We start from the raw sequence: 27,649 nt of genomic DNA, 5'->3' as shown, positions 1-27,649 counted from the left end.
ATATAGCCGAGTGATGCACCCAGAAAGACAAGCAATGTCACATGAAAGGGTACAACTATTTCTTTTATTATTCTGGATTAGTTACACTTGAAAAAAATTACAGATAAATTATATTTGTTACATCAGGTTTATTAAACCAATCAGGTAGTATGAAAAGAAATAGCCTAATATTAAAAAAAAAAATCTGTATCTGGATTAAAAGGTATTCCTTTTGTCAACTAGAAAAATACATTCTAAATAAAACCATAATCCTACTTTGAAAAACTATAAAATGCAGCCATAGAAGTATATTTTGTCATGTACAGTACATGTTTAAATAATACAAAAATAAAATTTTAATGGATTAGAATAGGTTCTATACATTGAGACCATTTATTTTTTTGAGTTAGAAAGAGAAAATAAAATGTATTTCATTTAGGATATTATTTCAAAGTTATTTTGTGTCTACTACTTAAAATTCAGTTCTACATAATATATATTTTTTCCTACATGCATATAATGCAAAGGAAAATACTGTAATTTAACCATTGAGAGGCTTTTAAAAAGACAATATTTGCATTGCCTTAAATCAGTAACTGTGATTTAAAAATCAAATAAAAAATTTACTAATTTAAAATTTTTTTCAGAGCACAGAGATTTAGTGCCTCCCCTAAAGAATTTATAAGTAGAATTATTTTTACCATTTTAAGTCTGCTAATAAGCATATTTATATACAAAATGCATGAGCATCATAGAAATAATTTTTAAAATGGTTGCGGCCTTCTAAAATTTAGCATTTCAATTCAAAAACTGGGTAGGGGCAAAGAGGTAAGGAGGTCGATTGGAGGGATTATAGTTAACAAGATAGAAGACAAAGTAATAAAACAATAAAAAAATACATTGGGGGAGGGAAGTTAGGTAATACATAAATAAATATAAGCTAAGCCATAATATAAGCGCTCCTCTATGAAAAGTGCACCCGAAATAGTTGTGGGCTCAGAGATAAGATATTACAACTGATTGAATGGAATAAATGTTTCATAGAAAATATAACATGTTAAAAAGACAAAATGGGTAGCTTTCCGTGTATGGCAGATGGAGGGAAAAAGAGGCATTCCAAGGGGGAGGATGAACAAGGTACAGTCTATAAAAATCTACGTTGTTACAAGAAGGAACAGTCAGCTTTGGTTTGCTACTTCTACCTGTATGTAGCAATTTCATAGTTAACCTGTTAGGTTACTCAAACATTTATAAACACTTTAAAGATTCTATACATAATTAAAACATTAAAGCCTCTATCAAGTTCTATATTTATAATTCAGATTCTCACTTTAATAAAGAATAGCTCAGTATCCAGAGATGAGGGCAATTGTAGTTAAGTTTTATATCTGCATTAATATATTACCCTAAATTAGAGATTCAGCATGGTAAAAAAAAAAAGAGAAGAGATTCAGCATGATAACTGATCATTTAATATTGTAACGAATCAAAAGCACAAATAGATTTGTATAACTAAAGAACAACTAGAAATTCTAAAGTATGTTTAAAAATCAATGATTCTGCTTTCTGAGAAGAGTTTTTAACATAATTTATTGTAAAAATATAGAAGTAGTCCTTAGAATGTATCTCTACTTAACTATATAAAGGCAGAAGTTAATTCAAAGATTCTAAAATGAAATTATCTGTCCAGTCCTATTTCTTATCAGACCCTCTTTCAAATTCAGATAATTAATCAAATTACATAGCAGATAAGTAATGTTCTTTTCATTATTTTCTCACTAAGGAGTAACACAAAGAGATTGCTTTCACTTTTGGAAAACAACATTGCAATTGGTTTATCATTGATGATGATCTTCTGAATTTAATCCCCAGTAGTGAACAACGAATATATCAGTAACTTGCCTTATTGCTGAATGATTTAATGGGATATTTGGCAAAAAAACTTCCCTTTCTCAGATGACTATTCAATTCCCTTTAATTTTTTTTAATTAAACCTATGTTAACATTATTACTTACTCTTTATGACTATCTTTTCCCTGGAATGGAAATTTCTACTTTCTTTACCAGCCAATTTCAACTAAAGCCTTTAGCATTATCTTGGTGCAAGAAATGGTAACACAGATGCTCTCCAAAGTGAAATACTGAAACATTCTAAATATCTTCCCAAAGTTTGGTGAAAAGTCTGGGGGATGGAGAAATGAAAAATTAGATTAGGAAACTCGCTTAAAACATGCACTACAGTAAGCATGGGAATAAAAGGGAATAAGAAATACTGAAATCTTCACCAATATCCACATATTAAAATTAAGTAAAATAATATTTACTTACAGGTATGCTGACATACAGGAAAAGTGTCAGCTAAAGAAAAAATAAACCACAGTGGTGTTTATTTAACAGTACAATAAAACAATAAAACTAATTGTTTACAATGTGATTACATCATGTGTTCACTGGCAAGAAGGAAAGAAGGGAGAGAGGGAGGAAAACATCAGGCAAAACCAAGCCTCGTCCGGCACTGAAGAGTGTCACTCAAGGTGGGATCTAAATAATCTGTTCAATTTGTTGGATATTCACTAGCATCCTTGGGGAAGGAGTGTGGGTCAGAGCCACATTTTTTTAGTTTGCACCTTAGATGAAGTTCTACAAAGACAATCTGAATTCCAGTGTAACAGAATAAAAGGTTTTTGTCCATGTGAGTTCCTCTCTGTAGGATCAGAGACAAAATGCTAATACTTAGGGTATACAGAACTCTATTTTACCCACACAAAGGACCCCAAGTTGCCTCTCTTGGAGCCTCTTTTGTAGGCAGGGTGTAAATAAACAGGACTGTGACCCTGTGATTTTCTCTGTAACCCACATCATACCTCATCAAAAAATAAACCTGCACAGACCATTTGTTTGATCAGAGGATTTGCTTTGTCAGAGAAAGCCCAGGTATCATTCTTAGCAACTTTAGCCTTCTTTAGAAAAATTGCTGTTGTATGTAGCAATTGGCCCTTTCTCATCTATACCCCCATTCAATCCACTGCTGGAATTTGTACATGTCCCAGTGGCAGCCCTTCCCATTTCCTGTTGTCTAGGTCTAAACAAGTAGAGGGGTTTAGAAAGTGACAGAGATGATGTACATTCTAAGTATCAGTGAGAAGAACCAAGACTTGAATTCATACAATTACAGTAGCGTAGCTGTCATGTACATTACAGACTTAAAATTTCCAATGATACAGCTTTGAAAAAATATATTACAGCACATTTTTAACTTTACTTGTTTACGTGTCTAGTTTTAATATGTTGACTGCAATATTAAGAATTAGTTTTGTTTCTGTAAATCATTTTTCCCAGAAGCTATAAGAGATTATAATTCCCATCAAATCATTTCTGTTATACACCTGCAAGCTATTTGTGTTGCATTCCTAATAAACAGCTCATCGTCGGAACTTGTAATAATTGGGTGAGATTGGAACTCTTAAATCAAAAATAAACTTTCTCTAGTTTTTGTTAACCACTGAATACTTAACATGATTTACATCATTTTTCAGAATGTGACATTTAAAATAAAGTTTCCTATTAAGCAAACATGAACATAAAAGTAGGTCAGAAACAAGCCATTCAAATTATGTTGACAATAGCACCACATCTCCTCCAGTTGTTTCTGAGTCCTGACTATGGTTAGAGCTGATACCAGTGTCCGAGTCTGTGTCATTTGTATACAAGTTAAATACTCTTTGAGTCAAGGAAGGAACCTCCCCACTGCTGCTGGGGACCTCAGATTCCTTCCCTCTGTTTTCCTTTAGTTGGCATCCATCTTTGTTGCTAATATGAAGTGAATTGAACTCCTTGGCCAGGAATTCATACTCTTTTGCTTTCATCTGAAGCAATGAGTCAGTGTATTTAATCTCTTTCTGGACGCCACTCAAGTGCGAGTGGATTTTCAAACCAGCTTTCATGCTTTTCTCCAAATCACACTTAACATTTTCTAAATTAGAGCTTTCAGGCTCACTTGCAGCGGCCCCTTCTGCGTCTTCATTTATCTCTGTGCAAACACTTTTTACCTCTTTTTCTATTTCAGCGGAGAGCTTATCAATGAGCATTCTATAATATGCTAATCTTTCCTCCAGGTGTACAATTCCATCACTTTCAGTCAGGTCGTCCAGAATCTGGTTTTCATCAGAAGGCAAGTCCAGCTTTTGCTCAACTTCACTGAAACTAGGCATTAAATATGCATCCTGGACATAATTTTCTCCATCATTTTCTACCCTATCAAGGTGGAACTTAGCTTCACACTTTTCAATTTCCAGATCCAGCTCTTTCATTCTCTTGACTTGCTGATGAATAGTGTGGTCCTGAGAAATAATCAGATGAACTAAGGTCTCCATACTATCTCGATCATGGGAAACTGTGTCCTGCTTAATTTTAGCCAGTTTCCGGAAAGTTTTTCTGACTATTCTTTTTTGTTTATCTGGCGGTAATGTCTTCATGTAATTTGCTGGACTGAGTTCCCACACTTTTTCTGTGTTTTGCACTAATTTAGCTTCAGCAGTCCGCCACAATGGAACTGGAAGGAAAGCATCTGCTTTAACCAAAACAAATTGCATATTGGGCTGCTCATCTCCCCAAGCTTTCCAAAGCTTCAGGATTCTAGTTAGTGGAGGAAGAACCCGTTCCGAGCCTCTCCACTTTTCTATGATGCAGTAATCACTGGGCTTCCCCAGCAGAAATCGTTTGTCTCCAAACGTAGCCTCATGTTCCTCAAGCAAAGCCTGGATGACATCAGCCGAGGTAGTGCGTTTAGTTAACCCGCAGACAATCTTCTCTTCTTGGCAAACCCAAACCACAATTTCCTTCTCTTCTGAATCCATGTCTTTAGTGGGAGATCTGAAAGAAAAACAGAGTACATTATATTTCTGTCATCACCTGTGTAAACTCAGAAACACGGTTTAAATTTAATACCCTTTTCAGATTCTATCCTTCATCAGAGATGCATTTGGAGGCTGTGACTACACGTGAATCAGAAGTTTTACTGCAAGAAAAAAAATAAAAAAAAAATCAAGGAAAATATCTTAATTTCCTTTTATTCCCCAGTGGGCTCTGGAAAGAGCAAATTGTCATCAAAGACAACTGAGGCTATTTTATCTATAGAAGTCAGCCACAATATAAGTACAGTCAGAACTGGTAGAGTTAAGACAATAATCCAAGTGGAGATGAATAAGAGGAAATAAAATTTTTGCTGGAGCCTTCAGACTAGAGAAAGACCACAGAACCGTAGGTAGGAATGGTGGGATGATATTAGAGTCATAGAGCTAAAAATAGATCATTATTGAAAACAGTCATACTTTTGTTCAACAAATGTTTATTACATGCCAACCATGTGCCAGACATGTCTGAAGATACTAAAGACAAAGCAGTACACAAAGGAGAAGACAACACAGATATAAATGTGTAATTATTATAGTAGCAGGTGATGGTAAATACTATAGATAATTAAACGGGATGACGGGACAGAGAATGACTTGGAAGAAAGAGAAGTTCATTTTATTCAGAGTATTTAGGAGAGACTTCTAAGAAGATGACCTTTGAATAGGGGCATAAGTTTTGAGGAGGCCATCAGAGAACTAAGGGAAGAATTCTAAGAGTGAACAGAAGGGCAAGGGTCATGAAGCATGTTCTAGAGACAGAGAGAAGGCGAATGTAGTTGGAGGCTTGGGGGAGGGTGGGGTTGGGGGTTGTTGCTGGAGGGAGGGAAAGGTCAAATGATAGGTGATGAGATCTAGCAGAAATGCATATCCCATGATTAGGCATTTGGATTTTGTTCTAGTTTTAGTGAGAAGCCATGAGAAAGGTTTAAACAGAGGAGATATGGCTAAAATTATGCTTTAAGTATACCTGGCTTGTTTAATGGAATGGACTGCAAAAAAAAAAAACCCAAAAGCAGAGACAGGAAGGCTTAGTTGAAAGCCTAGTGCAGAGATCTAAGGGGAATTACCTGGATTAGGGTTTTAGCAGTAGAGGTATTAGGAAGTGGTCAGAGTTGGGACATATATACAAGTATATACAAGACTTAATAGTAATTTCCTTTGTAGCAGAGAGGGATGGGGAAAAAAAATCAATTTTCTGAAGAAAAAAAGCCATAGAGGTAGTAAAAGAAACAAGGAAGTTCCGTGGTTTCTGGGCCATACCCTGTAGAGAATTTTTACGATCATATTTCCATCATGAGTGTAAGTCAAATTGACCGTGTCTTTCATAATATCCCTTTAAAAGAATGCTAAGAAAGAAATGATATAAAGTGAATTATAATCCAATATGATTTATGGAGACAAAATCTTCAAGTAGTAATTGGCTTGTTGTGAAAGTTACTTTATGTAGCACCCTCAAAGTATATGACTCCATGAAGCATACATGGAAGAAATTTTCCCTGGCTTCTAGAATCTTTTAACACTTAGAATTTAGAGTGTTTATGTTTTAGTATCAATAATGACTAATCTTACATTATTATCTTTATTTTAAATGACTAATTATTGCACCTTGGTTATTGACTTTCTTGGGGTCATAAAGTGACTACTAACAGTGGAAGGACAAATCAGTGACACCAAATAACAAAAAGTACCCAATAAAATTTAGATATCCAACTGTACCAACATTTTATAAATAATTGTCCAAAAAGTCCTAAAGGGCTGTGATTGTTCTCTTATAAAAGTATTTAACATTTACACTACATCAATCAATCAATAAATATATTTAACATTTAATGATTCAACACTGAATAATGTGATATTTGATAATATTTACAACTTGTCACTTAACAATTCTAAGCAACAAAAAAGTAGGTAGAATTTAGGGCAACAGAATTATTTTCATATTTCAATTAGTAGGGAAATAGCACGCAAATACATTCTAAGCAAAAACAAATAAGTACTCAAAGTAACTGATACTAACTACTGTTTATGCTATGGCTGTACAGCACAAATTACCTCTAAATTAATCATTACCTTCATCTGTTTTGATCATGCCTATAAAATACTCAAAATTAACAAATTTTCTTTTTACTTTATGCAGGTAGAAGTTTACCTACTATATTGCATAATTTAAAAAGAAGTAAACCATGCCCTGTGCACTTACTGTATGTTAAATTATAACCATTTCAATATACACTTTTTATAAATAATGGTAAAAATAACAAAATTGAGTAACTGTTGCAGTTATTAACCTTATAAAATAATGCCAATAGCTATTACATTAAAACTAAGAACATAGGACATCTTCATTTTATGCTATTTTTTAGTATTCATGGTTAAACTCTAAAAAGATCCTACTAAAAAATACTAGCACTGAAGATTATAACCATGAGTCATAAAACATTTAATAAATAAAACTGTTCCAAACTCTTGCATATATCAAGTCATTTAATCCTCACAATTCTGTAATGTAGGTAAGAATATTATCACCATTTTATTGATAAAGAAACTAAAGCACAGGGGTTTTTAAAGATTTGTCTAAGGTCACACAGTTAGTGGTACATTGAGGATTTAAACCCAAGCAAGAAAGCAGGCTCCATAGTGCAGTGCTAACCATTATATTGTAAAAACAAGTTTATGAGTTTGATGATTGTCTTTTTAAAATTTTTTTTAAGTAATCTCTACACCCAATGTGGGTCTCGAACTTACAACCCCAAGATCAAGAGTCGTATGCTCCACTGACTGAGCCAGCCAGGCATTCCTAGTTTGATGATTTAGATATGTGGATTAAATTGGAAAAAAAAATAATAAAATACACTACTCCTTTAAGAGGAACATTGTTATATAAGTTTGCCTTTGATAGGAATGGAACTCTAATGTCCTGTTAGAACACCAATTGGTCAAGGGAGGACTTTTCCCAATGGACAGTCACGGAAAAAAGTACATAAGAATGTATTACCGTCTCTACCTTTTCCTTATTAATCTTATTCTTACTCTGATGCAGTACTAAAGGATTTCTGACAGGTCTGGGCACCTGCATTGGCTGACAAAACTTTCATTTATATATATATAACAACACCTTACTGTTGTTTTCTTAGAATAGTCCCTATGTCCTGTTCCATTTTCTGGAAACATTAGTTCTGGGTCTGTAAGAAAGGATAACACATGACCTACAACCTCTTCGGCCCTACACTGTCGTTGTGAAGAAGACTGAGAAGCAGAGATCAGGGAATCCTTTGGTACCCTACGTAGAATAATAATGATGACGTACATGACGAGTCCCCAGTACTTCCATGCCCCTACTCCAACTGGGACCTTTTTTGTTTGGGAAGGATCAAATGCTTGTCTATTGTGGCCTCCCATAGATATCTGCTACTTTTCAGCTCATGTGGATCATGTAACCCTAATGGTCATTAAGCACAACCTAAAGATAGTATTATTTCCACATTATGTATGATAAAATTAGTGCTTTAATAATAACATCACAGTCTGACTGGTTCCAAACATTTTTTTAAGTCTACCTTAAGCTACTTTATATTTTCTGAGTCAGTTATCTCTAAATATTTTGAGGAAATTTTACAACCATCATTCAAATCAGATAATTTTCAAAAGTTCTACCTCTTGATTGAATATGTTTAAAAGTAATGACCAATGAATTTCCATAACCTTCCATACCTAGTAAAAGATTCATCATGATTAAATTCTATTTTTCAAACAGGCTTCAGATTTTGAAAACTGTATTTATTTTGTAGTATGGCCCCAACTGAGTCTCTATCCATTCATTTTTCCAATCCTCTGTACCCTTCACGGTCATACTACAATATCTGACTTACATTTTTCATAAGTTTGCTGCAAATATCATATAAGAGAATGAGTAAAAGAGCTTTGAGAATTGTGAAAATTGTACTAGGTAAATATAGGTTATTAACACTAATAACAAAATTACTTTATTTAATACAGAGGGGGGTGTAGTGTTTTTAGTATGCTCATTCAGTAATCTTATTGACCTTGCTATAGTAGTTAACAATACTATTTTACAAATACTTTCCAACATGTCTCACAATATTTTTTCACCTGTTTTAACTCATCAATTTTTTTACATGTGTACTACCAATATGACATAACTGTTTGGCTAATAAGAGATACTTTAAAACATCATTAATATAATATTTGGATCACAGATGAGCTGAGAATGCTTTTAATCTTTCTCTAACTTATAACCCTCTGATTTTGATTAAAATTGTGCTAATGAGGTTCATTACACTAAATATATATATATACACACATATATATTATTTTACAGTTGTTTCATTATTCCGTGTTTGCCTTTTTTGGAATATCATCAGAAAATTAAGATTTATATCCTAAATAAAACTTTTCAACAACATGTATTAACCTCACTTATGGGTACTTTTCCATATTTACTCTGAAATAATAACTGAAATTAAATATTGGACTTCTTGCATTCACTCTATTGTCAATCAGGAAATTGAAAATATTTCTCCATTGATAATTAATTTTAGTAACACAAAAACAATGACACAGAATTAAGTTGAGTTGGCTTGTAATTACAAATGCAATGTTCATACACTCAAATATTTCTTCAACACACTCCACTGAGTAATTATGGACAAAGCATCAGAGAATAAATTAACTATCTAAATCTGGAAGTTTTAAGATAAAAAAAAGTACTAAGATATTACAATGCCAAACTGAAGATCTCTGAAAACATATACTTACTGAAAAAAGATTCAGTGTGAAAGCAGAGAAAAATGAAGATAAATGGATAAACTTTGGCCATCTTTATTCAGTTGCCCAGAGGAAAAGGGCATTGAAGTTGGGGCACAGGGAAATAAATTGAAAGAGTAACATTTATTCCTAGTATATACTAGACATTAAAGTTTAATTGAAATTTGACATATGAAACTTACTAGGACAAATATTTTATATGGAAACCAACTTTCTTTTTTTACTTTTCTATTTTTTTAAAAGATTTTATTTTTATTTATTTATTTATTTATTTATTTATTTATTTATTTGGAGAGAGAGAGTGGGAGATAGAGAGAAAGCACAAGCAGAGGGGAGAGGGAGAGGGAAAAGCAGACTCCCCATTGAGCAGGGCGTCTGATGCAGAACTCAATCCCAGGACCCTGGGATCGTGACCTGAGCTGAAGGCAGAAGCTTAACCAACTGAGCCACCCAGGCACCCTGGAGGCCTACTTTCATAACAATAAGAATCATTAAAATGATAAATTGTTAATTAATAATTACATTATAAGATATGCTTCTAAAACCCAGTATACAAACACTAGAATGCAATCTATATATATTTAAGGAAAATAATTTGAACCTGTGAATGCATTTTCCACAGAACCTCTATTACAATTATTTTGGAGGTCAGCCCAGAATGTCTGATACTGACACGTTCTGGTTGCTATGTATAGGAGTGACCCAAAATGAAATTCTTTTTTTGCTTAAATCTCTTGGGAACCATATTCCATGCTTAGAAATTAATAGTGAGAACTTTTCCAGTTCCAAACTATTGGTGGTACCTGCGCCTGAACATTGTGATGGAAGGCTCCATCAAATTGAAAGATGAAGAACTATGGAGCTTTGGGGGCATATCTGCGTCCTGGTCCTTTGCTCAAAGACTGTTCTCTGTTTCCTTCTTATTACTATTACCTATTTTTTAAACTGGAGAGTCTCTCCTTCTAAACCAGTGGTTCTCTACCAGGGGTGATTTTGCCCCCCCGGGAGACATTTGACAATGCATGGAGACATTTTTCATTTTTACTTTAGAGTCCAGGGGTACCACTAGCATCTAGTGGGTTGAGGTTGGGAACATAAATGTTCTGCAATGTACAGAATGGTTTCCTGGTAGCAAAAGCTTATAGTTGCAGACGTCAATAGTGGTGCAATGGAAAAATCTTCTTCCAGCTATACAACAAAGTATATGTCACAGGTTCACCTTTACCCTTTTTCCTTATAGCTTCTGGAGAATTTAATACTAAAGTTTATGAAAACAAAAATAATAAACAAGGGAGACATTTCCAATCTCAAGTACTCTAAAATAAATGATGAAAATTGGCATTCTACTTAAGGGAATACAAATGCACTTTTTTTTCTCCTTTCACCCCACAGCCTATGTTATGTTTGTTATTATTAATCCTGCCCAACTGGATTTCCCTCTGTTAATCCCAGAACTGGTCCTAAGGAATGCTGATATTTGCATTTAGAAACACAAACTCTCAGAATAGGGTTAATTATAGTTTAGGAAAAAAACTTCCATTCATAGACTAGTAAATCTTTCTTCTCCATTAAGAAACAGTATTTGAGTAGCTATGACATGACAGTAATGGTCAAGAGACCAGGGCAGTGTCAGCGGTGTGCAGGGGGGATGGGAGTCTGCAGAAGGGGTTTTCATTGTGCTTTTCTCTTACTACTTTACAGTCTATTCTGCCCTGACAGAAAAGACAAAGACCAGAATTAGGAATGGACCCAGAGTTTGGGGGAAGAGGAGGCCAAGACCTGCAGTCTTTACCGGATGAAAGGGAAATTCCCAGAAACAACCGTGGGAAATGAGGGAAAGCATCTCTAGCGCCCAGGCAAGGCAGGGGGTGTTGTAGGCATGTAAAATATGCCCAGAGAAGTCAGAAAAAGCCTTTAAAACTACCTTAGAGATAAAACTACACTGAATATAACACTATCTTTTTTGGATTATTTAGAAGATACTCTGGACTCAAATACTGTCCAGAAGTCATCATTATTCAAATGAAATGGCAGACGACACTACATTTACAAATCTGGTTATTTGTGCTGATTGCTGAATACAAACCAAGGGTTATGAAGATTCTATATTTTACTGACCTTTGGCCAAGCTATGATATTGTCATAGTATGTTGTTTTTCCATGAAGTGGAAAGTAAATAAATGCTCTTCAGTCAAACTTCTCATTTCACAGGGAAATGAGAACTGTCTCCTTAGTATTTTAACTCATAAGACAATTTATTCCCTTCAAGTTATTTATTAAACCTCAAAACACATTTATACTCCTCAAAAGATAGAAGTTAATTTTATCCTGCTATCACTATGCAATTCAATGACATAGCAAGGAACACAACTAGAATTGATACAATATGAGTACATATGTAATTCATTTTTGTGTCCTGTATTCTGATAAATGAAATACAAAATAGCAATACAGAGGAAAAAAACTTAGTCCCTGCACAGATTCTGTTCCAGCAGAAAGCAGATTTTAATGCCTCATAATATATATATATTTTTATATTAAAGATAGATGGGTATGAAGTTATGAAAACCATTCTTAGGCAGTTCTTTCTGAAAACATCTTGCCCAAATAAGTAATAACTCTCACAGGGTATCATGTCCAGTCAAATAGAACCTTCAATGTATATAGCTCACTATATGTGGCACTCATATCAAAAACATATCAGTAAATAATACTGGGAGATAGAATAACCCAACAATGCAAGTTTCAGAAGTGATGAATGGTAATGGGAGCTACAAGACAATAATAAGAAAAGAAATTTGATTCAGTGTATTTATCTCATGCTCAAATCTGACTACATTGTAGAAATTCACATTTTCTTCAAACAAAAGCATATAAGTCATTAAGGACATTAAAAATAAAGATAAAAATAAAAAGTAAGTTTACCAATTTAAGTTCTTACCAAGAAAGTTTACCAATTTAAGTTTAAGGTTATAAACTAATATTTGAGTTTACAGACCCAACTCTATGCTAATTATAAAATTTAAAATGCTGGGGATGCCATAATCAGTTTGGATGCTGAACATTTAAATCACATGTTACAACTACTTTCAAACAAAAATATACTTCCAAATTTAATAACATCTTTTCCCAATAATCAAAATTATCACAGTACAACTCTAAATAGTTTAGCTAATAAATTTGTTAGCTTCATCATTATTATATAAGAGAAAAATTTATATTTTGTATATGAATGAGCAACTTTGTAAGAGTAAAGGAATGACCCAAACACAAACAGAAATCTAGAGACAAAATTGGGTAGGATAAAAACTTAAATGTATTAAAAAAAGAAAAGTTCTATGCAACGTAACTGAATCCATTCCAAGTTAGTTATCTTCCAAATAAATTGTCCATTTGGAATTATGGTATATGAGCTTTATAACTTGCTTCAACAATCATTAATGAAACTCTAGTTTTAGCAAATGCGAATAAATGCTGAGGATAAAATGATATAGAAGATAAGATGATCCTTATGTTCAGGAATTTGTCATATAGCTCGGAAGGAGAAAAGCTACACTTAGGAAGGTAGATTCTAAAAATGCAGGACCATTTAAACATTATTGAAAATCATAAGATAAACTCTGAACAAATGTGCTATAAAATTCCCCAAAATAAAAAAAACAAACAACAATAATAAAACTTGGGTCATAATAAATAATAATAAAAACATAGTAATTGACCTCAATGTCAATTCATTCTCCAGTCCTATAACTCTTTGTAGCAAGTCTGATTAAATAAAAGAGCCTCAAAAGATTTAATTCAGGGCAATATGCTGATTTAGATCTTGTCTGCAGGAGCACTTGACTGGCTCAGTGGGTACAGCACACAACTCCTGATCTCGGGGTCATGAGCTCGAGCCCCCTGTTGGGGAGTGAGTTTACTTAAAAATAAATAAATAAATAAATAAATAAGTAAGTAAAAATACTTTAGATCTTGTCTGTAAAGAAGACCCCTTCAAATTTTGACTTTACATGATTATGTGTGGACCTGCTAATTGAAGGACAGATATTTAAAAAAATAGTAAAGTGTGTGTGTGTGAAGAGGTACATTGGATAGTAGTTCACTTTGTTGAATGCTTAGTATGTGCCCGCCATTGTTCTAAATGCTTTATATACATTAACTCAGTTAGTTTTCTTCACAACCCTGCCAGATAGGTCTTATTGTGAAACCCATCTTATAGATTAGAAAACTGAGGCACAAGAGATTAAGGATTTATACACACACACATAGAAAGCACTAGTTTTATGTTCTACTAAGGCCAGTTTAATTTTCTAGGAAGTAAGCCAGGTATGCAGGTTAAGAAAAACCCTCTACATAACATAATTGCAGGGTAGCTATAATACATAATTCTCATAAACAGAGAAAAGGGAAAGGAATGTGTAAAGAATGTGTTTATTGGAGACAACTGGGGGTTAAGCAAACTAAGCTTATAGTTCAGATTCTGGAAATTGATTTAATCAAACTGTAAATATTTAACATGTAGTATTTACCAGATAAAATGCTGAACAAATATCTAATCTCATTGGAAATTCTTAGGCTCACTTCCCAGTGTTACCTGTGCCTGGCAAATACCTAAAGTTTCCTTGTTGATTTGTACTTTTTAGAGAAGTATTTTACAACAAACAAACTGCACATACATTTATTAAAGGAAAGTTACCTAGCCTGAATATTTAGTTTAATGACAGTTGTAGTTATGTCAGCTATTAGCATGAGTTTTCTTGTGGGCAGCTAAGTCCATAATTGGTTTTGCCTACTTAGTAGAAGATATTCCCTAATGATGGTGATTTTTTAGCTTGTATCTGCCTGCAGCCACCTACTGTTCCCTCTCTAAATGTATTCTGAAATACGTGGGCATATTTAAATGGCACTAGAAAAATGTAGGAATTTGCATTATCCAGTAGGATAGCTGAAAACACAAGATGAGCTCCTTTTCCCCTGATTTTCACTTTCTGAACATAGTCTATAATAAAACATAATAAAATGTGACTTCCAAATGGAAGTTTCATCTGAAATAATCAGCTCTTCACATTAGTTGCAAATAAATCACCTAAAGAGAAACAAAAAATTTATAACTTGTAGAAACAAGAATATACCAGGGCCTGCCATGCCATTTTATTTAAAAAAAAAAAAAAAGGAGATACTTGAAAATATTTTGGATAATAGAAAAACAATGGTCATCCATGTCAAAAGCATCCTATGTCCATTTGCCTTCCCCAAACTTGAAGCTTTTTCATATGCTCTGAATCTCACAGCCTCCACCTCCTCTAGAACTTTCCTTCAAAATGTATCCCTTATTAAACTCTTTATCCTCTACCTTTTCCTCCGGTCCTTCCCACTATCCTGTCACGTTGTAACTACAGTTATTTTGACCACAGATTTGCATCAACTATCTTTCATTCACAAACTCAAATAACAATCCACACTCACTTTCTTTTATTAGTTCTTCTCTTTTCAGTAACAATAACCTACCATAAAGTGACTCCCTCCACCCCACCCCCAACAGACACATTTCTTCTCAGGCTTGTCAGAGATCTCTGAACTGCCAAATTTAGCAGCCATTTCCGGAATGGATTCGACTTGACCTCTTTGTAACATTATGCACTGTGATTTTCCTTCCCATTCTTGCAGCAATCCATGTCCTGACTTCTGGATTTCACCCTCTGAGCTTCTTGCTTTGCCCTGCTAGCTTCTCCTTCACAGATCCTGCATGGACTTTGCTTCCTCTGTATATTCAGTAAATGGTGGTGTCATGCAGGGTGGCCAGATTCTTTTGCAGCTCCTTCCATCAAGAGATGGAATCCTCCTCCCTGAATAGACCTTAGGATTTGCTACGGACAGCAGCACATGGTGAAAACCATGTATGCAAGTTCTGAAGTCCAGGCCTCAAGAAGTCTTGTAGCTTCTGCTTTCTTCCTCCTGGAATGCCGTCCTGGTACTGCTGCTTGTTGAAAAAGCCTGAGATGAAAGACCATATCGAGAGAGAGACCAAGCCATCTCAGTCGTCCCATCTGAACCTAGACCTCAGGCAACCCGCTCTCATTGAGAGAGCCTAGGTGAAACCAGCAGAAGAACCACCCCCAGTTTACCAGCAGAATCCAAACAAACAAACAAGCAAATAAACAAACCAACAAAAATTTAAAAATAACAAAAAAAATTAAAAAGAAGACAAATAACAAGTTGTTTTCAGCCACTAATTTTTAGGATGTTTTATTATGCAGTAAGTACTGATACAAATGGCAACCCCCAGTTTCCTGTGAGTCATGTCTTGTCTCATTAAACACATTTTGTGGGTGACTATAATACTGTCCACAACTTTATCGGCCAGTTGTATGTTGATATTCTCAAATCTATATATTTTGCCCTTGAGCTCTAGACCTGTATTCACAACCTCCTTTTTTGCATGCTTACTTCATATTTACATTGTATAATACACAGGAACCTCAAATTTGACTGATGAAAACTAATTCATCATTCTTTTCTCTCATATTCCAAACTATTCCATCGCCTCCGTCTTATCGAATGGGATCACCGTCCCCCCATTCTTTCTCTCAAGCTCGAAAACTGAGATTTTCCTGGGTTCTTTTGTCTCTGTCATCCTTCTTTAACAACGAGTCAGTAAGTCTGCTTTATTCATTCTCCCAAATGCCTTAAATATGCTCCTTTATGTCTATCAACACCACTATGATTCAGACAACTCTGTTTCACAACAGATTACTGTAGTGAGCTGTTAAATATTGTCTTATAAACTTTTGCCCACTTCACATTTGTGCTCCACAATATTGCCAGGCTGTCCTTTTTAAACTGCAAATCTTCCTTGATTAAAATCTTTAAATGGTTTCCAAGTCCTTTTTAAATCTCTTTCCCTCTCTCTCCTCTCTCTGCCTCTCCCTTTCTCTCCTGTTTTCTCTCTCCTACCGAATCGTAGGATTCCTTTCATGATCTGATTCCCCCAAATCATAGCCAAGCGCTCTTTAGTATGCACGTTAATATGGACATAACTAGCTATCCCTGACTTCTTGCTGATCTCTGATAACTCCGAGGGCTGTCACATATATCACGCTTTGGATTTCTAGACTGGATTGAACTGCATCTGCCAGTTTTGTTTTCATTCTGGGCCTTTCCTGTAACTTGCTTCCCTGCCTGAATTACTCTTTTTCCTGCTCTCTTACTCTTCTTTAAATGTCCCTTCTGTTAGGAAAATTCCCTTACCTTCTCTGAATAACCCCCTTCCCTCCACCCCAGATGGAAATGGGTGCCCTTTCTTGGTGTATTCAGTAATAGTATTTTCTACCTTTCTTTTTTTCTAGTTTTCCAGTCAGGTTCTGGACTGAATCTTTCATCTTTGAAGCCTAAGTGTCTAACATAGTAGATGGTAAATGTTTTTTGGTTTTTTGGTTTTTTTTTTTTTTTTTTTTTTTTTTTTTTTGCAGCATGGAGGTGGAGTGAGTTTAGGGAAGTAAACAGAGAGAATTTTTCCGTTAACTAGGGCCTGGTAGTTACAACTCTTCCACCACCTATTTTTGTAAGTAAAGTTTTATTGGGATACAGTCATGCCCATTTAGTTATGTATTGTCCATGGCTGTTCTCATATTATATTGACAAAGTTGAGTAGTTGAGATAGTAACATTATGGTTCAAGAAACCTAAAATATCGGGGCGTCTGGGTGGCTCAGTCGTTAAGCATCTGCCTTTGGCTCAGGTCACGATCCCAGTCATGACCCCAGGGTCCTGGGATCAAGCCCCGCATCGGGCTCCCTGCTCAGCGGGAAGCCTGCTTCTCCCTCTCCCACTCCCCCTACTTGTGTTCCCTCTCTCGCTGTGTCTCTCTCTGTCAGATAAATAAATAAAATATTCAAAAAAAACTGAAATACTGATTATGTGTCCCTTTCACAAAATGTTTGCTGACTCCTGACCTAGATGATTTACCTGCACAAAAAGTCTAGATTTTATTATCTAACTAAAAAGACATTATTTAAACTCCCATATCTACATAATTCTATGTAGGGGCTAAAAAGGTGAAAATCATGTAATCTTTAAACAGGAGAAATTCACAATTCCCTGGAAGTGATGGCCATGCTTGGAAGTTATTTGGACCAAAGTGAATGATTAAAGTATCACTAAAAGGATGGGTGCTAAATGCTTCATGGAGATTGAGTGGGTTTAACATAGGATTAGTCAGCTTGAAGGCCCTGACTGGGAAACCAGTCTTTTGTCTTCAAAGCCCTGTTCCAGGTGCAGTACGCTCCATATTAATCAGTTGCCTATGGATGTCAGGAGGTATCAGAGTAGGCTGGATGAAAGGCCGCTTTCACAGTCCCATCTCAGGTGCGGTGTGTCCAAACACCAGGTGCTTGGAGGTGGACTATTTGGAAACATACAAATTAGACCTTGCATTTTTCACTCATCACCAGATGTTCTTCCCTCCCCAAAATTACCTTTGCCATTCTTTCTGTTCTTCATGATGATACAACTATGTTCCCAGGTACTCAGAGCCAAAGTTATAGTTATTACTGACTCTTTGTTGTTCATCCTGATATTCTCTACTGCCCTACCCACTCATTTTTGAATTCCTATCAATTCTGCCTCCATAGCGACTCTTTTAACAATAATCACCATCTGACATCTTGTTCTTTTATTGTTTGTTTGTTGTCTGCCCGTCCTCCCCTGCATTATCAGTTCAATGAGAGCAGAGATCTTGACTATCTTTCTATTTCATCCCCAGCACCTAAAATAACGTGTGGCACCTATTACAAGGTAAATAAATATTGAGACTTGAAAACATGAATTTTAATGATACTTTAAAATGCCTGCCTTATATTTTAATTATTTACGTATGTCTGTGTGTCTCCTAATCAGCAAATTCCTTAAAAGCATGATCCATATCTGATTCATCTTTAATCTTTCATCACCCCCCCCACAAATGTGTCGTTCATTTAATACTTCTGATTTTAAAAAAAAAATCATCAAATAACTATCATCTTGAGTCAGTACACAGCAAATATATGTAAGTCAATGCCAAATCTGACACAGTGGGATAATTGATGAATGTTTTGTTTTTAGAAGCTAAGGCAGGTAAGTGAGTAGTACTGTAGTTATGTTCGGACTGTGGACAGGGTTACATACCAAAACTGTCATTTCGCTTAATCCTGGAAACTGTGATCACAGCAAGTTCTTCCAATTCAAGGTAGAACCACTAAAGATGATCAACATTTTCTTAAAAAAGTAATTTAGTCTAGGTCTCATGCTTATTATTAATAGTTCTAGAAAGAAATTCTTTGGTTTTTCACGACTGGAGTAGAACAGGTGGTCAAGAAACCAAAACTAATGCTTTGCATTCTGCTAAAAAGTGCCTGGCTTCCCACACTATTAAAAAAGATGGAATCTCAAAGGTCCAAGATAGCCTCATAAGTACTTTTCCTAATTGTGTGCAACTCTTTTCTTCATATGAGATTGCAGTTATTACATATCTACCCCATGGAAACACTCATGGTTTTTCAAGAGCATCTCTCACGGCTTCTGGGCAAATGTAAGGCCCTTATGTGCAGATCTAAAAATAGACTTTACTATGAAGGACTGTGGTCTCCCCAAACTAATGCTCTGCTACTGGATCTTAAGTACCTCAGTTAACCACACTGCAGAGGATTCCAAAAGGATTGAAAAATATCAGAGTAAAAGAGGAGCCTGAGATTAACTAAAGGTATCTGAGGTGGCTATAAAAACATCCTAGTCATTGGTTGAGAACAAGCATACACTGTGCAAGTATATCAAGAAGCCTCAGCCACAAAACTTTTATCCATTATATACCCTAAGTAGTGAGCATAAAAACTTGCTAAAGTTGGACCACTACCTGCATTAATAGAATTAAAATTAAAAATGTCCACAAAATAGAACAACTCAGTTTTATGAACTGATAAATTGACCAGTCGTTGACTGTAAGTCAATACTGCTATATAAACACATTCTTAAAATTTTTTCTGTACACTTCCTCAATTGTAAAATTATTCTTTTTTTTTCAACCAACCCAACCAAGAATATGGATTCTTGCCAAACTGACCATATTTCTGCCTGCTTCTCGATCCTTACCTTTTGATTATCCTATCTTAGTCAGTCTTACCATTGTGTGATTCAGCCCCCTCCTACATCTTTTTATACATCTTATTGTGTTCCCTACTCTTGTCCAAGCCTGTCACCTAACTGTGGGAGTTTAATAACAAATGCTATCTAATTATGATGATGCTCCTTTTATTTTTTCTTTCCTTCCATGTATTCCCCTGTTATATACTTCTACTTAGAGACAATCAAAAACATTTATTGAGCACCTACTGTACAAAGGAACAGCTTTCTTCAACTGCAAGAGAATACACTCTCATCTTCTTAATTGCATCATAAAGATTGTGATTTTACCTACCCTGTCAAAGACAGTTTCCCATGGAAGAGTGATTTAAAAGAAAGTGCATGCTTGAGATATTTAACTGCAGTGCTGTTCTCTCAATTAATTTAATCTCTTAGGAATGAGGTTGTGTCTTTGCATGTCTGGTACAATACCAAATACACGGTCTACCAGTCCTAAAGAACTAAAATGAAAAGATAGCTACTCATAACATTCAAATATTTGTATTATTAAACTTAAAATTGTGCATAGCAAATAGCAAACACTCAATAATTCCTAGATATTATCATTTATAAACTAATCACATCTTTTAATAAATGGAAATAAACGCATTTGGCTTTTACCATAATGCTACCTTTTGTGGTAAAAGTTATGTGGCAATGCACCATGTTTTAAGTAGAATTAAATTATACACCAAAAAATCTGTCTTTTAATTCTATTTTTAAAAGTCATCTTGAAAAGGTAAATAAGCAAGACAAGAGAATTAAAATCTACTCTGCAGAGGGTATTTTAGAATCACAGGACCTTAGAAATTAAAGGAACTTTAAAAATCTAATTCAGGGGTGCCTAGGTGGGTCAGTGGGCTAAGCATATGCCCTTGACTCAGGTCATGATCCCAGAGTCCTGGGATCAACTCCGCCATCCCCCACCCCCCATCAGGCTCCCTGCTCAACAGGGGAGTCTGCTTCTCCCTCTCCCTCCCCTGCTCTTGTGCTCATTCTCTCACTCACTCTCTCTCTCAAATAAGTAAATAAAATCTTTAAAAAAATAAAATAAATAAAAAATCTAATTCAATCTCTCATTTTATTAGACAAAGATAAGACTAAAATATTTAAATTATGTATCCTTTCTTGGGCGCCTGGGTGGCTCAGTTGGTTAAGCGACTGCCTTCGGCTCAGGTCATGATCCTGGAGTCCCGGGATCGAGTCCCACATCGGGCTCCCTGCTCAGCAGGGAGTCTGCTTCTCCCTCTGACCCTCTTCCCTCTTGTGCTCTCTATCTCTCATTCTCTCTCTCTCAAATAAATAAATAAAATCTTAAAAAATAAATAAATAAATAAATAAATAAATAAATTATGTATCCTTTCTTTTTCTCAAAACTCCCCAAGGACACACAAGGAAATATCCTTTAAACTACGGTAAAAAACACATTGCCAAATTGTTAATGGTCTCACAAATTGGCTCAAAAGAGGTGTGAGGATTAAACCTAAAAGCTGTCAGAATTCAAATATTTCATCAGGTTCCAAAGCTAGTTTTGTACAACACTGATAGACTCATTCTAATCATATTCAGTAATTTGCAATATACCTCTTTATATCTACAGAAGAAAAGAGATGAGTGGTGATGTAGAAGTTCTGAGTTGAGATTTCAAAGACCAAAATATCATACCATGTTTCAATATTAAAAACTTAGATATACTTCATAGCATTTCAATCCTACAGACCTGAACAAGGAGTGAATATTTATTGAGCTTTTATTACCATCCTCCTAGTACTGTGCTGTCTTTTAAATATAACCAGATTTAATCTCATACTTGACGGTTTAGGATTAACTCTATTTTAGAGATGAGAAGACCAAGTCCTCAACAGGCCATACAGAACAATGGTGAAGTGCATGGATTCAAATCCTGTCTTTGCCACTTATTTATTGTTGCCCTGCTCTGTGTCTTAATTGCCTCAAATGTAAAATAAGGAAAATAATAGTACCTTCTTCACAGCATTACTTAAAGTATTATGTAAATCGCTCAGAACAGTGGCACACGGTGTTATAAGAAGTGTTAGCAGAGGGAGATTTACCCTGAAGCTCGTGAAACTGAAGCATAAGGGCTACCTCATTTGCACAGTTGTCTTCCCCAGAACGACCTTAGTAATACTTTTATTCATAATTGTGTATTAAAGAACAACCCTCCTCTGATTGTCAAACTTGGATTTTCCCTTGCATGCTATTATTATTGTTGTTGTTGTATTAAAAAGATTAAATATTTGCCCCAGGGCACACAATTAGTAATGGCATATCTGAGATATAACCTAATGTCTGCTGGAATTCTTAACCAAAATATTTTTTCTGTCTCTTTCTAGAATTTTCCTTTGTCTCATGAACTATAATTATCCTATAGAAGAGAATAAATCCTCATATCATGTAAGAAAACAAATATTTCCTAATCATATTTCCCTCTTATCACAAAAGAAGGAGCAGATGCTCCACACTTAGCAGTGGGATCTAGAGTAGCCATTCACCATCGTCTGCCAAACCTCATGATATACATGGTTGCACTCAAGGAACATGAAGGGAAGTAAGAACATGTCTTGAGAAGATGAGTTACCCTGCTGCTTGGTTTGTTTTCTATCAGAAGCTCAGTAAAGTCTATTTGTCAGATATGGTCCTTTACCATTTGAAAGCAAGGAGGAATTGAGCCTAAGAGCAGGAATAATGAGAGGTCAACCTTGAATTTATGGATTCATTCTTTAAGTTACTTATGCATCCACTCAACACAAATGTACTGAAGTACTCTGATCCAAGCACTGTATGGGGACCAGGTGTATTTGAAGAGTATATGTTGAGTCCATCTATTCGATCAGCAAATGTTTGTGAAACTACTCACGGATTACCTAGAAAGGAACAAGATAGGTAAGGTCCCTGCTCTCACTGAGTATACTCAATGAGAATTTTTTGTATAGATATCTTATGTCACTTTATTTATAAAAACAGAGGCCATTCTAGCCTGCAGATATAAACCTTTGAGGAAAACTTTCCTTGTTTGTCAGCATATTTAACACCCATTGATCATTCTTATTCTTGAAATATCTTGCTTCTCACTGCCAGTGCTGAGCATGAACCCAGGATTCTATTCCATTTACAAGACCTAATTACTTTGCCCTTGGGTGACCATTTACATTAGTAAGTTTTCTTAAATGATAATCAACAAATATGCAAACTTTTTCTATTAGGTGTAGAATTACAACAGGTTAGACAAGAATGGAATCTCAATCTATTTTTTTTAAAAAGGAAATGTTATATGTGTTGTATATGTTTTGCCAGAAAGAAGTCTTTAAAAACTCCTAAGCAAATATACATTACAGAACATTAAAGCCCAGAAGCATGTTGAACTTTTTTCTTTCACATATACATAGTACAGATAACATATTGCCTCATTTTAGAAAGCCAATATGCTAGAGACAAAGAAATTCCTTATCAAGGACTGGTATTCACATACTCCTGTACGAGGTAAATACATGCTGCTACTCAACTTTATTCTATTTTCAGAACTAAAATTAAAAAAAGAGAGCCACATTTTCGTGAATTTTTCCAGCTATTATCAGATCTCCTGGAACTACATACCAATCAAATACCATCAAAGCTTTATAAGTTATGCAGTCCAGGTAATAAAGGTGTTCTGTAAATAAAATTGTTAACCAGCTACAAACTTTTAAACATTTTTTTTTTCAAAAATTCCATTTAGGAAACTTTCACCTTGACATGTTTCATGAATTGAAATAGTACATAATACAACATCTTATGTGGTAGATTCTTAAGTTGGCTTTAGTCATTTGAGTAACAATTCAAGATTTAATCTAAAGCTCAATTTCACTGTCTTCAGGGCTCTTGGTATATTTTTGCCAGGGATAAAGCATTCCAGTCATTGTTCCTAATGGGCTGTCTGCTGCCAACTAATAACTACTTAAGTTACCAAGTATCATCAGGGGAAATCTCTTTCAGAAACTCCTGGGAACTAAAAAGATGTACATACTCAAATATCGTGCATTTCTCAATCCATTTTCAGGAACATTTTAAGTATTTATTTGAGGTTAGACAAAATAGTACATGATAATTTTTCCATTCTGCAGAATTCACAAATTACCATACTTCTAATTTCAGAGGAAACATCCATTTTGCCAGCAAATTTTACCTTAACCGCAAAACTTAATTCTTCCCTCTGATGAAGCATTTGTGGCATTGTTACTACAATTAGAAAAGTTTAAAAGATTAATTCTGATTATAAATATAAAGGATCTTAGATTGGCTCCATTTCTTTTATGTATATGAAAGTTAGAAATGAAAAGCATACAAAGTTTGTGCACCAAAATACCATCATTCATGACCATGCATTATTCTCAAATTCCCCAAAGACTGTTGCCTCATTTTTTAATTTAAATGCTTCTTAAAACTTAGAACAGAATCTCTAGTGGGGTAGGATTAACTTGGCGTCCAAATCCATAAAATTATTTGTCTATTTCCTTGGGTTTTGGATTATATCAAATGTCAACCAATCTTTTGTGAGGTCTTCACTTTTATACAATACCAACTGAGCTCAGATGATAAATAAGAATAAAATAGCAACTATATTTTTATAATTTAATTTACAAAATTATATGAATAATTGTATCACAGGTCCATGATATCTAGGTGCTGTCCTAGGCATAAAAACACAATGGTGACTAGACAGATACGGCACTGCTCTCTCTAAGCTTTACAGCTTGTATTTTCTAAAAGAATTTATGCCCCATACTTGGAAAAGACAGAGAATAGATGCAAAAAAGTTCAATAAACAGTGTCAAAATTTTATGATCTCAAATTTCTTGATTTCAAATTTTATGATTTCTTCTAGTAAGCTATATTTTTTCCTGCTGACAAAGATGCAATTATGTTCAAGTAGCTCTTTTACCTGTATAAATTATACATCACAAGATACACAAATGCATTGCTCAAATTCTTCCTTTGCATTCTACAAGGATTTTTATACTGTATATTTGAGGAATGCCTTAGCTGTTATCAGATAAATGTTTTATCATCAATCACATTTACTATCAAGGATGAATCACTTGTCATTTGAGGAAAGATACTTAATTTCAATATGTCCAAGTAAGATTATTTAAATCATTATGGAACCCAGTAAACAAGATTGGACTTAATCATGTCACTAAGTTTCACATGTAGTTTCACCTTTTGAGAAGGTGCAAAATCAAAGCAGAACAAAACAAAAATATCTCATCTATAGTAATACTGGACACTGAAAAAATAAATATACATTAATTCTATTTCAATACACCATGTGGCTTATGTACTGTTTAGTTTGAGACACCCATATTTTTATCTCTCTGACCACTGCTTGGCTTACAATTTTTCTTAAGGATAGAAAAGTACAAATTTGTAAAGGGAAGCACTCAATTATTAGAGCAACTTACACATATTCTCACTATTACCACTCTCATCAAAACACATTCATAATAAAGCATCACCATTGGGAACACCATTCCATTTTCTCAGGAAAACTTGAAATACTGTTAAACTCCTCATTTTTTATTGTTCTTTCTTTCCATTTTCTTTTCATAATTTTGCATAGAAAATGTCATATTAAAAACTGTATACAGCACCCGGGTGGCTCAGATGGTTAAGCGTCTGCCTTCAGCTCAGGTCATGATCCCAGGGTCCTGGGACTGAGCCCCATGTCTGGCTCCTGGCTCAGCGGGGAGCCTGCTTCTCCCTTTCCCTCTGCCTCTCCCCCTGCTCATGCTCTCTCTCTCTCTGTATCTCTCTGTCTTAAATGAATAAATAAAATCTTAAAACAAAACAAAACAAAACAAAACTGTATACTCACCACCCTGAATGAAAGCTAGTTTTATGGGTAGATGATACAGGGGCAGAATTGAGATAATGTAAGTGGACATGTATTGAGATAATGTAAGTGGACATGTACTTCCCTGAGGGAAACTCACAGGGGTGCACACAAAGTTATACTGAACTGTTATTTGGCAAACCAATGACAGAATTTTAGAATTAATAATAATCAAAATCGAAACAAAAACATACATACATGAAACAACCCTGAACTACAAGGGTATATTTAGAAGGCTCAGCATGCCAGAAACTTAATTTGTTTTATAAGACCACGAACTTTCCCCAAGTAACTTTTATATATTTCAATGGCATTTAAACAAACGTACTTCAAAAATAATGCTACTTCGTAATCATTTAAAAAGTAGTAAAACTTTTCTATTGGTAAGGGAAACCTTTTGGGATTATTTTTTAATGCACGGATACCACTAAAATACAAACCTATTTTTAATAACAATCACTAACATATTTTTAAAAGAATATCCAGACATATTTATTTTAACATATAGTTTCACTAATTACCAGAAATGTCATATTTGTGATACATAACCAAATTATAGCAAATAAAACTGGTTTAGAAAGTTTCGTAGTACTGGATATTGTTGTTTTTGTTTCTTAGGCAAACTTAATCAACTAAATCGTGAATACATTTGGAATGAATTAAAAACAGAATTTTTCAAGTAGACATTTATGCCCAAAATGTGGAGATTTACTTTAAAATTGTATCACCATAAATTATCATGCAGACACTTTAAAATAATTGTGTCATTTCCTACCATGTAATTGTATGCTTTTAAATTTACCCTGAGTAAATTATGACAAGTACTAACAAGCACGATGGAGAAAAGAGTTATGGAAAAGCCCTTATTCCAAAATAAAATACTAATAGAGTAAAGCCCATATCTAAAATTATCCACACATTGTTTTAGCATATAAATGTAACATTTGGGGTGTTAATAAAATATTTAATAGGATTGAAACACACATACTGGCTGAAGAAAAATCTGTGTGTGTGCGTGACAGAGAGAGAGAGACAGACAGAGAGAGGGAGAGAGAGAGAAAGAGAAAAACATTTATTTACACATTTACACTATGGGCACTGCAGGCTTGAAATAGCAAAACAAATCAAAATTGTAGTAATATGGATTAAGGAGGACAGCTGCTTGAATCCTCCTTCTGTGCCTAAAACCACCTAAAGCTCTCAAAGATATTTGAAACAATCAGTTCACAAAAGTTTCTCTACAGAGTATTTTCACTTTGGGAACTTTCCAGGTTTCAGGAATGCCCCACTCTAAGGGGGAGCCAAAGCATTGTTTCCGGATTGTATCAGCAGCTGTGTTTTTTGTTCTAATTAGTGGCTAATAAATTCTAGTTATATCTTCATCAAAATTTTAACCCTTCCTATAATATGCCAAAATTCTGTGTCAACCAAAATGAAACTTGCCTTCCCACTACTTTCAAATATGCAAAGCAACACAAAGAGAGATTTTGGTGATGGTAGCTGTGGAACTGGGACTGGCCAGAGGGGGAAACAAAAAGAATCAAAAGAATATATATATTTTTTCTTTTCAATGGTCCTCCAGATGGAATAATATCCTCGCCAGCTGAATATAAATACAAAACTTCATTCCCTAGAGCTTTTCCCCCTAAGAGCAATTTTCATCAGAATCTAATTGCAGCAAAACACCTACTTTCACACAGAAGCCCCCCCCACCCCCAACCCAGGACACACACGCTGGACTTTACCTGTTTTTATGCCGAGTCTTTAGCAAGTTTCTTCCAAAGGGAGCCATGGTCCGCCAGGCAAGCCAAGAGAAGGGGCCGTATCTCAAAGTTATCTGGGGATGGGGGTGGGGGTGGGGTATCTGCCGTATCTCAAAGTTATCTGGGGATGGGGGTGGGGGGTTATCTGGATTTCTAGGTGAAGGGAGG

The 27,649-nt window shown here is 34.9% G+C and overlaps 1 protein-coding gene across 1 annotated transcript; it reads right to left on the bottom strand.

Moving 5' to 3' along the window:
- Positions 1 to 59: 59 nt before the first annotated feature.
- RASSF9 (Ras association domain family member 9) lies at positions 60 to 27,649 on the bottom strand. The gene is made up of 2 exons (XM_027591788.2): positions 27,464 to 27,649; positions 60 to 4,851 (listed from the first exon to the last, which is right to left on the bottom strand). The coding sequence occupies exons 1-2, from the start codon at positions 27,508 to 27,510 to the stop codon at positions 3,591 to 3,593; spliced, it is 1,308 nt and encodes a 435-aa protein (XP_027447589.1). The 5' UTR covers positions 27,511 to 27,649; the 3' UTR covers positions 60 to 3,590.

Source organism: Zalophus californianus, chromosome 9 (genome assembly GCF_009762305.2).
Source record: "Zalophus californianus isolate mZalCal1 chromosome 9, mZalCal1.pri.v2, whole genome shotgun sequence".
NCBI classification, from domain to species: domain Eukaryota; kingdom Metazoa; phylum Chordata; class Mammalia; order Carnivora; family Otariidae; genus Zalophus; species Zalophus californianus.
Note: the sequence above shows the minus strand (reverse complement) of the source record. Positions and strands in the feature narration are given on the sequence as shown.